The sequence below is a fragment of the Panthera onca genome, chromosome E3, assembly GCF_046562875.1.
Source record: "Panthera onca isolate mPanOnc1 chromosome E3, mPanOnc1 haplotype 2, whole genome shotgun sequence".
Lineage (NCBI taxonomy): Eukaryota > Metazoa > Chordata > Mammalia > Carnivora > Felidae > Panthera > Panthera onca.
The window spans coordinates 7,737,660-7,749,569 of NC_138354.1; the positions used below are offsets into that span (position 1 = coordinate 7,737,660).

Genomic DNA, 11,910 nt, shown 5'->3' on the forward strand with positions numbered 1-11,910 from the left:
CCCCGACACGTGACCCGGGGCCTGGCTCATCACATGACGTAGGGCCTGCAGCGGGCCGGGGGTGGGGGTCCCCGGGGCGCTCCCCGGCTGCCCCTAGCAAGTGACGCGTGACCGTCGCGACGGAGGCCGCCGCAGGTGGCATCGCAGGGCTCTGAGTTTCGCCAGTCGGCTTCCTCCAGGAAGCCCGCCTGGATTGAAGGAGACAACTTTTAATCCAGATGTGTGTTCACTCAGACGTTCTGGGATATATGAAATAAGTGAGGAACTAATCACTTGGAAACTGTCCGAGGCAGCACTGGCTGGTGAGACCTAGAGTGGCTGGCGCCGCCACTGACTAGCTTCTAGACTTCGGGGGAAGCATTTGATACCTTCGGGCCTCGGTTTCTCGTTTGCAGTCAGGTATTATTGCACTTCTCCGCCCCACCCCTGACCCTCACTCCACTTCCTTCCCGGAGTGCTGAAAGAATTAAAATAGGTGAATATGAAAGGCTGTGAAAAGAGAGAAATTACTATGCAAATCGAGTAGTAGATTGACACCTCCTTTGTTTAAAAAAGGGGTTTTCCAGAATCCTTGAACTTTTCAGGATGAAAAAGTGTTCTGGTGTTTTCACCTTTTTTTTTTTTTTTTTTTTTTTTTTTTTACAGTTATTCTAGAATGTAATACTTTGCTTTCCAGCTTCCTATAATAGCTGTTACCAAACACAATGTAATTCTTAGGATATGGAGAAGTAAAGTCAGACTTAGAACTTGAGTCCCTTGTGTTGTGCCATAATGGAGCACAGACCTCAGGAGCTACCAGAAGGCCCTTTGTTCCTGCACTGAGCATTCCCCAGGCTTCTGTGCACTTGTAGTGTTAGTGTCTGCTTTTTTCCGTTCCCTTGACTTTCTCGCAGTCAGGATTTCTTAGTGCTGCCAGTCTAGGTGCTTGCTCCCAGGCTGGAAAGTGGAATTATTTTAGAGCAAGGGCTCCCGTGTGGGTTTCATTCATTACTGCCTGTGGCCTTGGAAATAATCTCTTCCATCTCTGGATTGTGGGGTAAAGCACTTAACACAGCGCTTGGCACAGGGCAGGTACTCCACCGGTGTTACCTGGTAGGGGCTTCTGGTTCCACAGGGTCCACAATATTCTGATTGTTAACACTGTATAAAAATGTATCAACAGAATCTAAGCTTGGGTGAGAATTTTTTACCTAAAGTTCATCAGCTTTTTTATAACAGTGTTTTCTCAACTCAAAAGCTGTTGTCCTTGCTTTTTGTTTGTTTTTTAACTTTTCTAGATTGTGTCCTGGGTGGTTGAAGATCCCAGCAGCCTAATCTCGGAATGAGGAAAGCCTTAGCGTGTTTTGTTAATTAGCAACGTGAGATTGCAAATTTTGGTGGAGAAATGGTACAAGGGAAAAGAGGGACCTCTGTCGACTGGTAGCTGTAGGGACTGTAGCTCTGTGGACTCAGCCGTGCTGAGCTGGAAGAAAGGCAGGATTTGGGGTGGCTTTAGGAAAAGTGGGGGTCAGCTTTATGATAGCCGCAATCTAGGCTGATGGGAGAAGAGTAGATGGGTAAGAAGAAAAGCAGAACTTCAGCTGAATGCTTCGAATGCTACCATAAAAATGTATTTGATCAGGGCACCAGGGTGGCTCAGTGGGTTAAGCATCGGATTCTTGATTTCAGCTAGGTTGTGATCTCATGCTTTGTGGGATCAAGCCCTGTGTTGGGCTCTGTGCTGACAATGTGGAGCCTTCTTGGGATTCTCTCTCTCTCTCAAAATAAGTAACTTTTTTTAAAAAAAGTGTTTGATTATAGAGTAGCACCCACTAGATGCAGCCTGGCAAGGAGCACAGACTAGACTCCAGAGTCCAAGATTGGAGTGATCACCAAAGGTTCCTTGTGTTCCAACTTGTGACTGTAGCCAAGTAATCTCCTCCAGCTGTAAAGTTGGGGAAAACGCTCTGGCTGCTGCCGCTGAAGACATGGGAATTTGAATCTGTTAAGCACCCTCTTTGAGAAAAGAAACTGAAATCAGAACTGTGTATCTCCCCTACAGAATGAAAGAGAAAATTACAAAAAAATCACTTAGACCTAAAATGTTTTTGTTTATTCAGGTGCTATGGTGTAAAATGCCTTGGTCTATGTTGTTTTAAATTGCTTTTGAAGTAAAGAAAGAGATTTGGGTTGGGGCGCCTGGGTGGCTCGGTCGGTTAAGCGTCCGACTTCAGCTCAGGTCACGATCTCGCGGTCTGTGAGTTCAAGCCCCGCGTCAGGCTCTGGGCTGATGGCTCAGAGCCTGGAGCCTGCTTCCGATTCTGTGTCCCTCTCTCTCTGCCCTTCCTCCGTTCATACTCTGTCTCTCTCTGTCTCAAAAATAAATAAACGTTAAAAAAAAAAAATTTAAGAAAGAGATTTGGCGAGATGATTAATCGAGATGAAAGGGAGGTCCCAAGTAAGTTTAAAGAGCCAAGTTCTGCCCTTTTTCCGAATGGCAGATTCCTCTGTAGTGATTACCTTAAATGAAATGCAAAAAAGATAAGGACCATCTTAATGTCACATCAGTTTCTTACGGTGCCTGGCCTCACCCACATAAATCATGAACCTTTATATTTATCTGGATGTCAGAGTTCAGAAACCACATTTTAGATCCCATGAAAAGACACATATCCTGAGTAATGGAGTGATCGTTCATAAACTGTTTATTGTTAATTGTCAGACAAAATGGGCCTCAAAATGAATTTATTGCATTCAGAATTATTTTCTGCCACGATCTAAGATTTTGTCTTAGCGTCTCCAGTTACCAATGACCTACTCGTTGCTGATCCCACTGGTCCATTATCTTTTTTTTTTTTTTTTTTTTTTTGAGAGAGGGTGCAAGTGAGAGGGGGCAGAGAGAGAATCTCATGAGGGGCAGAGAGGGAAAAAGGCACTAACCCAAAGCAGGGCTCGAACTCATGAATCGTGAGATCATGACCCAAGCCAAAGTCTGATGCTTAATGGATTGAGCCACCCAGGTACCCGCACTGGTCCATTATCTTATGCGGCCTGTCAGCAGCATGGACACAGCTGATCACTCCCTCCTCCAGGAAATGCTTTCCTCCCATAATTTCCAGGACACCACACTCCCTGGTTTTTCTTCCTACCTCACCAGCCGCTCCTTCTGCATCCTTTGTGGTTCCTTCCTTCTTCCTTAACACAATGCTCAGTCTTTCCAGACCTATTCATTGTAATGGGAGGGACTGCACAGGCTATGAGCCCCAATGCTAGACATTCCTATCTCAGCTTAGCCACTGCTTCCTTTGGAAAACCTTGGATCTCCTCCAGGTCACATTGGCTGTTCTTTCTTCCTGGGGGCCCCACCGAACCCTGTACATGCTCCCCATTTAGCACTGGTCTCACCATTTTGTTCATCTTGTTTGTCTTCCACACGAAACTGTGAGCGGCTTAGCACAGAATTCTGTGATGTAACTAGTATTCCAACAGCCTATCAAGTCTTGATCCACTTGTTACTGCTGAGAAGCTTGTTTGACGATTGACCCGTCGAAAGACACCTGGGTTATTTCCAGTTTGGAGCTGCTACAAATAAAACAGCTATGGACATTGGTGAACAGGTTTTTATTTTATTTTATTTTTTTTAACATTTATTTATTTTTGAGACAGAGAGAGAGCATGAACAGGGGAGGGTCAGAGAAAGAGGGAGACACAGAATCTGAAACAGGCTCCAGGCTCTGAGCTGTCAGCACAGATCCCGACGTGGGGCTCGAACCCATGGACCACGAGATCATGACCTGAGCCGAAGTCGGATGCTTAACCGACTGAGCCACCCAGGCGCCCCGGTGAACAGGTTTTTAAATGCCTTTGAGTGTTCTTGCTGGGTCATAGGCTAAGCGTATATATGGTTTGTTTTATTTTTATTTTATTTTTTATTTTTAAAAATTTACTTATTTATGTTTTTTTTAATTTTTTTAAACTTTTTTTTTTTTTTTAATTTATTTTTGAGACAGAGAGAGACAGCATGAACGGGGCAGGGGCAGAGAGAGAGGGAGACACAGAATCGGAAGCAGGCTCCAGGCTCTGAGCCATCAGCCCAGAGCCCGACGTGGGGCTCGAACTCACAGACCGCGAGATCGTGACCTGAGCTGAAAGTCGGACGTTTAACCGACTGAGCCACCCAGGCGCCCCTACTTATTTATGTTTAAATCTTATTTATTTTTGAGAGAGAGAGAGAAGGGAGGGAAAGAGAGAGAGAGAGAGAGGAAGAGACAGAATCCGAAGCAGGCTCCAGGCTTCGAGCTATCAGCACAGAGCCCGATGCGGGGCTCGAACTCACAGACTGTGAGATCATGACCTGAGCCAACCAGGTGACCAATCATGACCTGAGCTCAACCGACTGAGCCACCCAGGGCCCCTGTATGGTTCGTTTTAGAAGAAACTGCCCAACTCTTTTGCAGAGTGGCTAGACCATTTCTTGTTCCCACAAGCAGTGTGTGAGACATCCAGTTTCCCTGCTTTCTTGTGAATACTTGGTTGGTAAGATTTTTTTCTTTTAGACGTTCTGATAGATGTGTGGTGGTGCCTCATCATGGTTTTAATTTGAGTTTCCTCAACGGTTAACAACTTTGTATATTTTATGTGCATATTTGCCACCCGTACACCATCTTTACCTAAGCGTCAGTTCAAGACTTTTGCGCATTTTCTAATTGGGTTGTTTGTTTTCTGACTCTTGAATTTAGAGAGTTTATTCTGGATACGAATCCTTTGTCTGATATGTAATTTGCAAATATTTTCTCCCAGTCGATGGATGGTTTCTCTTTTCATTCTACTAACGTGATCTTTCACAGGGTTAAAGTTAATTTTTTAAAAAATTTTTAATGTTTTATTTATTTTTGTGAAAGAGAGAGAGAGAGTACAAGGAGGGGAGGGGCAGAGAGAGAGGGAGACACAGAATCCGAAGCAGGCTCCAGGCTCTGAGCTGTCAGCACAGAGCCCGACACGGGACTCAAATTCACAGACCGCGAGATCATGACCTGAGCCGAAGTCGGACGCTCAACCGACTGAGCCACCCAGACGCCCCATTATTTCTTTCTTTTTTTTTTTTTTAATGTTTATTTATCTTTTAAAGAGAGAGAGAACGCTAGAGAGCGAGCATGGGGGAAGGGCAGAGATGGAGGGAGACAGAGGATCCATACCAGGCTCTGGGCTCTCAGCGCAGAGCCCGATGTGGGGCTCCCATTCTTGAACCGTGAGATCATGACCTGGGCTGAAATCATTAGTCGGACACTTAACTGACTGAGCCACCCAGGTGTCCCAAGGTTCTTTATTCTTTTCTCCTTCAACTGCTTTTGCACCTTTGTCTGGCTGTATTTGTGAGAATCAATTTCTGGATTCTCTATTCCATTTTTTAAAAATGTCTTTTAGGTTTATTTACTTATTTTGAGAGAGAGAGAGCAAGCGGGGTAGGGGCAGAGAGAGCGGGGGGAAAGAGAGAATCCCAAGCAGGCTCCACACTGTCAGCACAGAGCCTGATGTGGGCCCAAGCTCACAAACTGTGAGATCATGACCTGGGCTGACATCATTAGTCGGGCGCTTAACCAACTGAGCCACCCAGGCGACCCTCTAGTCCATTTTATTGATTTGTGTGTCTATCCCTTGGCAGATACTACACTGTCTTGATACTGTGTTTATGTAGTAAGTCTTAAAATAAGGTATTGTGATTCCACCTCTTTCAAAATTGCTTTACCTTGCTTTGCCCTTCCGTGTTAACTTTACAGTGAAGTTGGCTAGATCTACAAAATTCTTGCTGGGATTTTCATAGGAATTGCCTTAAACCTAGAGTTCAGTTTGGAGAGAATTGATATCTTTACTATGTTCAGTGTTCTAATACATGGACATCTAGTAATTTAGATCTTTGAGTTCTTCATCAGGATTTTGTAGTTTTTAGCATACAGATTCTTTGCGTGTTTTGTCAGACTTATACCTAAATATTTCTCCCTCCTTCTACTTCCCTCACTCCTGATTCCCCTCTCTCTGGATTGTAATGGTACTGTTTTAAATTTCAGTTTCCAATAGTCATGTATGTTACCTGCAAATAGAGAATTTTATTTCTTCCTTTCCAATCTTTTCTTTGCTTTATTACACTGTATCCTTTTCTTGCCTTATTGCACTGGGTGGGACTTCAATAGTGAGGGTGGTTAGAGAAGACATCCTTGCCTTGTTCCTGATTTTAAGAGAAAACTGTCTTACATCTGTCTTATGTCATTAAATATGATTGTAGCCAGCTGTAGAGTTTCTGTAGATGCTCGTTAACAAGTTGAGGAAGTTCCTTCTGTTCTTTTATGATTTTTATTTTTAAAGTAATCTCTACACCCAATGTGGGGTTGGAACTCACAACCCTGAAATCAGGAGTCCTCACTCCACCAACTGAGCCAGCCAGGTGGCTCCCTTCTATTCTTTTTTTGCTGACAGTTTTTCTCATAAATGGATACTAAATTATGTTAAATGTTTTTTTCTGCATTGACTGATACGATCATATACATTTTCTTCTTTAGCCTGGTAAATGGTAGTGATTGATTTTCTATTTTTTGAGCCAGTCTGGCATCTTTGGATGCTTGGATACTTGGTCATGGCTTATCATTCTTTTTATATACTGCTGGATTCAGTTTGCTAGAATTTTGTTGAGGATTTTTTCACCTTTTTTCATGAGAAATATTGGTCTGTAGTTTTCTTTGTAAAATCTTTGGTTTTGGCCTCATAAAATTAGTTAGAAAGTGTTCCTTCCTCTTCTGTAGAGAAGAGATTGTGTAGAATTTGGTAGAATTCACCAGGGAAATCATGTGGACCTAGATGTTTCTTTTTCTAAAGGTTTTTTAAAACTATGAATGTAGTTACTTCAGTAGCCACAGGACTATTCAGATGATCTGTTTCATCTCCTGTAAGTTCCGTAGGTTGTGGTTTTCTAGGAAATTGGTCCATTTCATCTAAGTTGTTGAATTTGTGTATAGCGAGTTGTTTGTACAAGGATACCTTGTTTTACTGCACTTTTTACAAACTGGAGGTTTGTGGCAACCCTGTCTCTTGGCACCACTTTTCCAACAGCATTTGCTTAAGCCTGTGTCTGTGGGTCATTTTGGTAATTCTGATATTTCAAACTTCATTATATTTGTTATGATCTGTAATCATGATCACAACTCACTGAAAGCTGATGATGGTTAGCATTTTTCAGCAGTAAAGTAGTTTTTAATGTTTATTTATTTATTTATTTTTGAGAGAGAGAGAGAGAGAGAGAGAGAGAGAGAGAGAGAGAGGGCAGGGGAGGGACAGAGAGAGAGGGAGGGAGAGAATCCCAAGCAGGCTCTGTGCTATGAGCACAGAGCCCGACTTGGGGCTCAAACTCACCAACCATGAGATCATGACCTGTGCCAAAGTTGGACACTTAAATGACTGAGCCACCCAGGTGCCCCATCAATAAAATATTTTTATGTTTTCAACAAAGTATTTTTAAACTAAGATACATGCTTTTTTTAAAAAGATATAATGCCATTGCAAACTTAATAGACTACTTAATAGACTATGATGTAAATATAACTTTTATGTGTACTGGGAAACCAAAAAATTTATTTGACTCACTTTACTGTGATATTCACTTTACTGCAGTGGTCTGGAACTGAACCCACAATATCTCCAAGGCATGCCTGTATTATTCTCTAAGTATCTTTTGCATATGAGGCTATCTTTAGTGCTATCCCCACTTTCATTTCTAGTAATCATAATTTGATTTTTTTTTTTTTTAAGATTTTAGCTCCAAGTAATCTCTACACCGAACCTGGGGCTCAGACTTACAACCCCATGATCAAGAGTTGCATGCATGTTCTACTGAGCCAGCCAGGCACCAGTTTTCCTTCTCTGGTTCTGACTTGTCAGTCTTGCTACATGCTTATCAACTTTATCGATTTTTTCAGAGAACTAGCTTTTCTTTTGAGTTTCTTTATTGTTTTTGTGTTGTTTGATTTTTATTCTTTTATTATTTCCTCACTTCTTTTTCCTTTGGCTTTATTTGGCTCATTTTCTAGTTCCTTGAAGTGGAAGCTTAGATTATGCTTCCATTCTTTTCAAAATACCATTCAGTGTTTCCAGAATACTCCTTGGTTCCTTGAAAAACAGTTTATCCATCAAAACTCAGCTCAGACGTCACTTTCGAGGCAGAATAGCCTTTCCTCCTCACGCCACATAAACCCCCAAACTTGTGATTAATGAAAATCTGAAACTAAAGGGAGAACTACAGGATTTAAATGATGCTGGGAGAAAAGTTCTCAAGAACCTGACCCCTTTCCAACCTGCAGTCAAATGGGGTCATAAAAATGCCAACTCACATGCGTAGGCTTAAGTTTACAAGGTTATTTTGGGTTTCCCAGTGGCAGAACACGAATTATCATCCTTATTTAAGTGTTGGGGCAACTCAAGCAGAGAATAGCTCTAGGTTCCCAATGCAGGTCTAACTCCTTTTTGAAGAGAACTCTCCAGAAACGATACCAATCTGAGCAGAGGAAACCCCTCCCTACTGCCATCGGGAGCCAGGAACCCGCAGGCGCTGCCTCGCCCTGCCCACCAGGGGGTGCATGTCCCTGCTGGGGGCGGGAGTGGGGGTGGACAGAGGACGATGAACTGGCGGGCAAAGGTTGAGAAGTGTGGGTCGGTCAGCATGCTCCGGGGGAGCCGTGAAGGCTGGGCCTACGTCTCGTAGCTTGGGTCTCCAAGGGCTGACTTTAGGGTCAGCCCTTGCAAGTGATAGGGGAAAGGGACAGGTCCCCGTGATCTACTGGGGAGTCCAGAGGTGGCTTTTTCTGCCCGGGGCCCGACCTCGCCACTCAATCCCCTACTCAAGTCTTTGGGCAGCAGGGGCCTTGGGCGGGAGTCAGTTCTGCCAACTCTGCCGCGCCTCCTCTGACCAGAGAAACCGCGATGAACGCGGGAGTCCAGACTTGCCTTCAGTCCCCTTCAGGTTCTCTTGAACTCGCAGCCCTTTTTTGGTCTTTGGCAGTCCCCTACCCCAAATCCTCCACGTCCTTAGAACAGCCTCCTGTCTCCCCTCTAAGACCCCGTTCGTGGGCCAGGAACTTGGACTGGCTTAGGAAAGCTGACTCTCTCGGGGTTTGACTTAATACATGCCCCACGCATCCGCGCCCAGCTTGCGTGGCGTACACGTGGTAGAGCCCGTCTCTCAGATCTCTCGCGTTACTTAAACACGTCGCGCGGTTGCGCGAGCGCCCGAGGGGGCGGGGAGAACGGAGGCCGGGAAAGCGATTCGTGGAGCACGCGGGCCGGGCCTCGGGGGGCGGGGCGCGCGTGCGCACTTGGCAGCCCTTTCAGGAGCCGGGAGCCGCCAGGGTGCCTGCGATCTCGCGATCCTGTTACGCGCGGCTTTCCTTCTCGTCCTGGGGCTTGTGGGTCGCGGGCCGCGCCCTCAGCCCGGGCGGGTCGACGCAAACTTGAGTGGTTCGGCCGGGAGTGGGCCGCGTGCTCGGGGAGAGCACTGTGGACTGGAGAGTGTAGGCGCGGGGGAAGGGGGCTGTGGAGGGACCTGAGGGTGGGGGAGATGTCCTGGATGAATAGGAACTGGGGGTGAGGGAGATACGCAAGTCCGAAGTGAGTGGGAGGGGACTGAGGCTGGAAGGGAAAAGGGGCGTTGAGTGCGCCCCCTCCCGTCTGCACCCTTTGGGCTGGAAACGGGGTAGGAAAGAAAGCGAAAGCGAAGTCGCTTGTCACCTCTCTCTGATCTCCCTCCCCGCGTCAGGGCGCACAGCATGGCGGAAAATCGAGAGCCCCGCGGGGCCGTCGAGGCTGAGCTGGACCCGGTGGAGTATACCCTTCGGAAGCGGCTCCCCCACCGCCTGCCCCGGAGACCCAATGACATTTACGTCAACATGAAGACTGACTTTAAAGCCCAGCTGGCCCGCTGCCAAAAGCTTCTGGACGGAGGGGCTCGGGGTCAGAACTCATGCAGTGAGATCTACATTCATGGCTTGGGCCTGGCCATCAACCGTGCCATCAACATTGCTCTACAGCTTCAGGCGGGCAGCTTCGGGTCCTTGCAGGTGGCTGCCAATACCTCCACCGTGGAGCTCGTCGATGAGCTGGAACCAGAGACTGATACCCGAGAGCCGCTGACCCGCATCCGCAACAACTCGGCCATCCACATCCGTGTTTTCAGGGTTACACCCAAGTAATCCAAATGAGGACGGCGTTGTCCACCTACCCCCAGGTAGCTAGGCTCAGACGTGGCTCCCCTTGTACTGAATGTGGCCATGGACCTCCTACCAGAGCCACGTAAGAGAAAGCCTGTTTCCCTTACAGCCCAGAGGACTCTGAACTGAGGGAAAGAGTATTGTCTCTTGTTGGGCCCAAGCCGCGGGTCTTACCGTCTTTGTGGTCTGTAAGCTTTGTCATCGACAATAAAAAATATCAAGTTGTGTTAGTATGCAGCTACCCCACTGCGGCTGGCTCTCCCCTGTGTAAATTCTGTGTGTGCCTGGAAAGGGAGAGTAGGAAACTTTACAAGTATTTAGGTACAGGAGGGGACCCCAAGTGTTTTCTGCCTTTAGAGAGCGTAGATAGTATTACAGACTGTGTAAGAAAACAAACTGTAGTGCAATGCAAAAACCGGAGAATCCCAGTGTTTGCTTTAACATTTTGTGTACTCTCAGAGGAAGGCCGAGGGATGAGGTGTTCCATCTTGCCTGCTTAAAGTGCAGCAGGATGGTTGTACACTCACGAAGCATCGGGCTTTCTGGTGGCGGTCCCCAAGACAAGAAAGGTGAGAATTTAAGGATGAAGGGAGCAAACAAAAACCGTGGGCCTGCCCTGTGTCAGACTCTATGATAGGGACTGTTTCATTGGATTCCCAGTCCTGCGGGGCCCAGGTGGTTCCAAGCAGTTGTGGTCCAGAGCCCTTTAGACCCTTCTTGACGAGCTGCTCCAGTGGGAAAGGAGAGCTTCCTCCCTGAATTACTGGGCACACAGGTAATCAGTAATTTTTGTTTGGGTATTTGTAAGAGGATCTGATTTCTCATGTTTATCAAGCTGGAGTCCCTGAAAGCAATGTTTATCAAAGTGGGTGGTGATCCATTTGTGGGTCTTGAAATCAATTTACTGGGTCAGAGCCATTTAGAAAGTTTTTTTTTTTCTTTTTCTATTAAAAAAAGCCACTGAACCGGTAATGTTTTGTTAGTGCCTTTCCAGTTAGGGGTAGGTGTAGAGTTACACATGTGCTACTTATGATAGAAATTGTGTTTTTTACCATCGATCGAAGTCACAAGAGTTGGAAAGCCTCTGACTTAAAAGTAACAGAGGTTTTACTCTAATTTGCCTGAAGGCAGTTTGGTTTGGGGTTCTGAAAATAAGGCTTCTCATTTCTCAAAAACCCTCCCTCTGGCCTGGATATTCCTTTTTTTTTTTTTTTTAAATTTTTTTTTTTCAACGTTTTTTATTTATTTTTGGGACAGAGAGAGACAGAGCATGAACAGGGGAGGGGCAGAGAGAGAGGGAGACACAGAATCGGAAACAGGCTCCAGGCTCCGAGCCATCAGCCCAGAGCCTGACGCGGGGCTCGAACTCACAGACCGCGAGATCGTGACCTGGCTGAAGTCGGACGCTTAACCGACTGCGCCACCCAGGCGCCCCTGGCCTGGATATTCCTGTTGAGGGACTTTGATGCCAGGTCATTGACTGCCAGCAACTCGGGCAAGGGGACTCCTTACCAGACCAGTGCTTCATTCCAACAAACGTGCTGAGTGTCTACTGTGAGCCAAAGCCTGGGTTGGGCCCTGGGATACAAAATCAGTACAAAAACCCCTGCCTTCAAGGAGCTCCTCATTTAACTGGGGAGGTAGATACACAAATTTGTGAATGAGTGAGAAGGTGAGTTATGTA

At 46.1% G+C, this 11,910-nt stretch overlaps 1 protein-coding gene across 2 annotated transcripts; it reads left to right on the forward strand.

Moving 5' to 3' along the window:
- The first annotated feature begins 42 nt into the window (after positions 1-42).
- On the forward strand, positions 43-10,459 carry POP7 (POP7 ribonuclease P/MRP subunit). 2 transcript variants are annotated; one of them, XM_060649324.3, is made up of 2 exons: positions 43-399; positions 9,776-10,459. In XM_060649324.3, exon 2 carries the CDS (start codon positions 9,786-9,788, stop codon positions 10,206-10,208), a length of 423 nt encoding a protein of 140 aa, XP_060505307.1. In that variant the 5' UTR covers positions 43-399; positions 9,776-9,785; the 3' UTR covers positions 10,209-10,459. The 2 variants fall into 2 exon arrangements, with proteins under 2 accessions (XP_060505307.1, XP_060505306.1); XM_060649323.3 differs by lacking the exon at positions 43-399 and adding an exon at positions 9,336-9,530.
- The last annotated feature ends 1,451 nt before the right edge of the window (positions 10,460-11,910 follow it).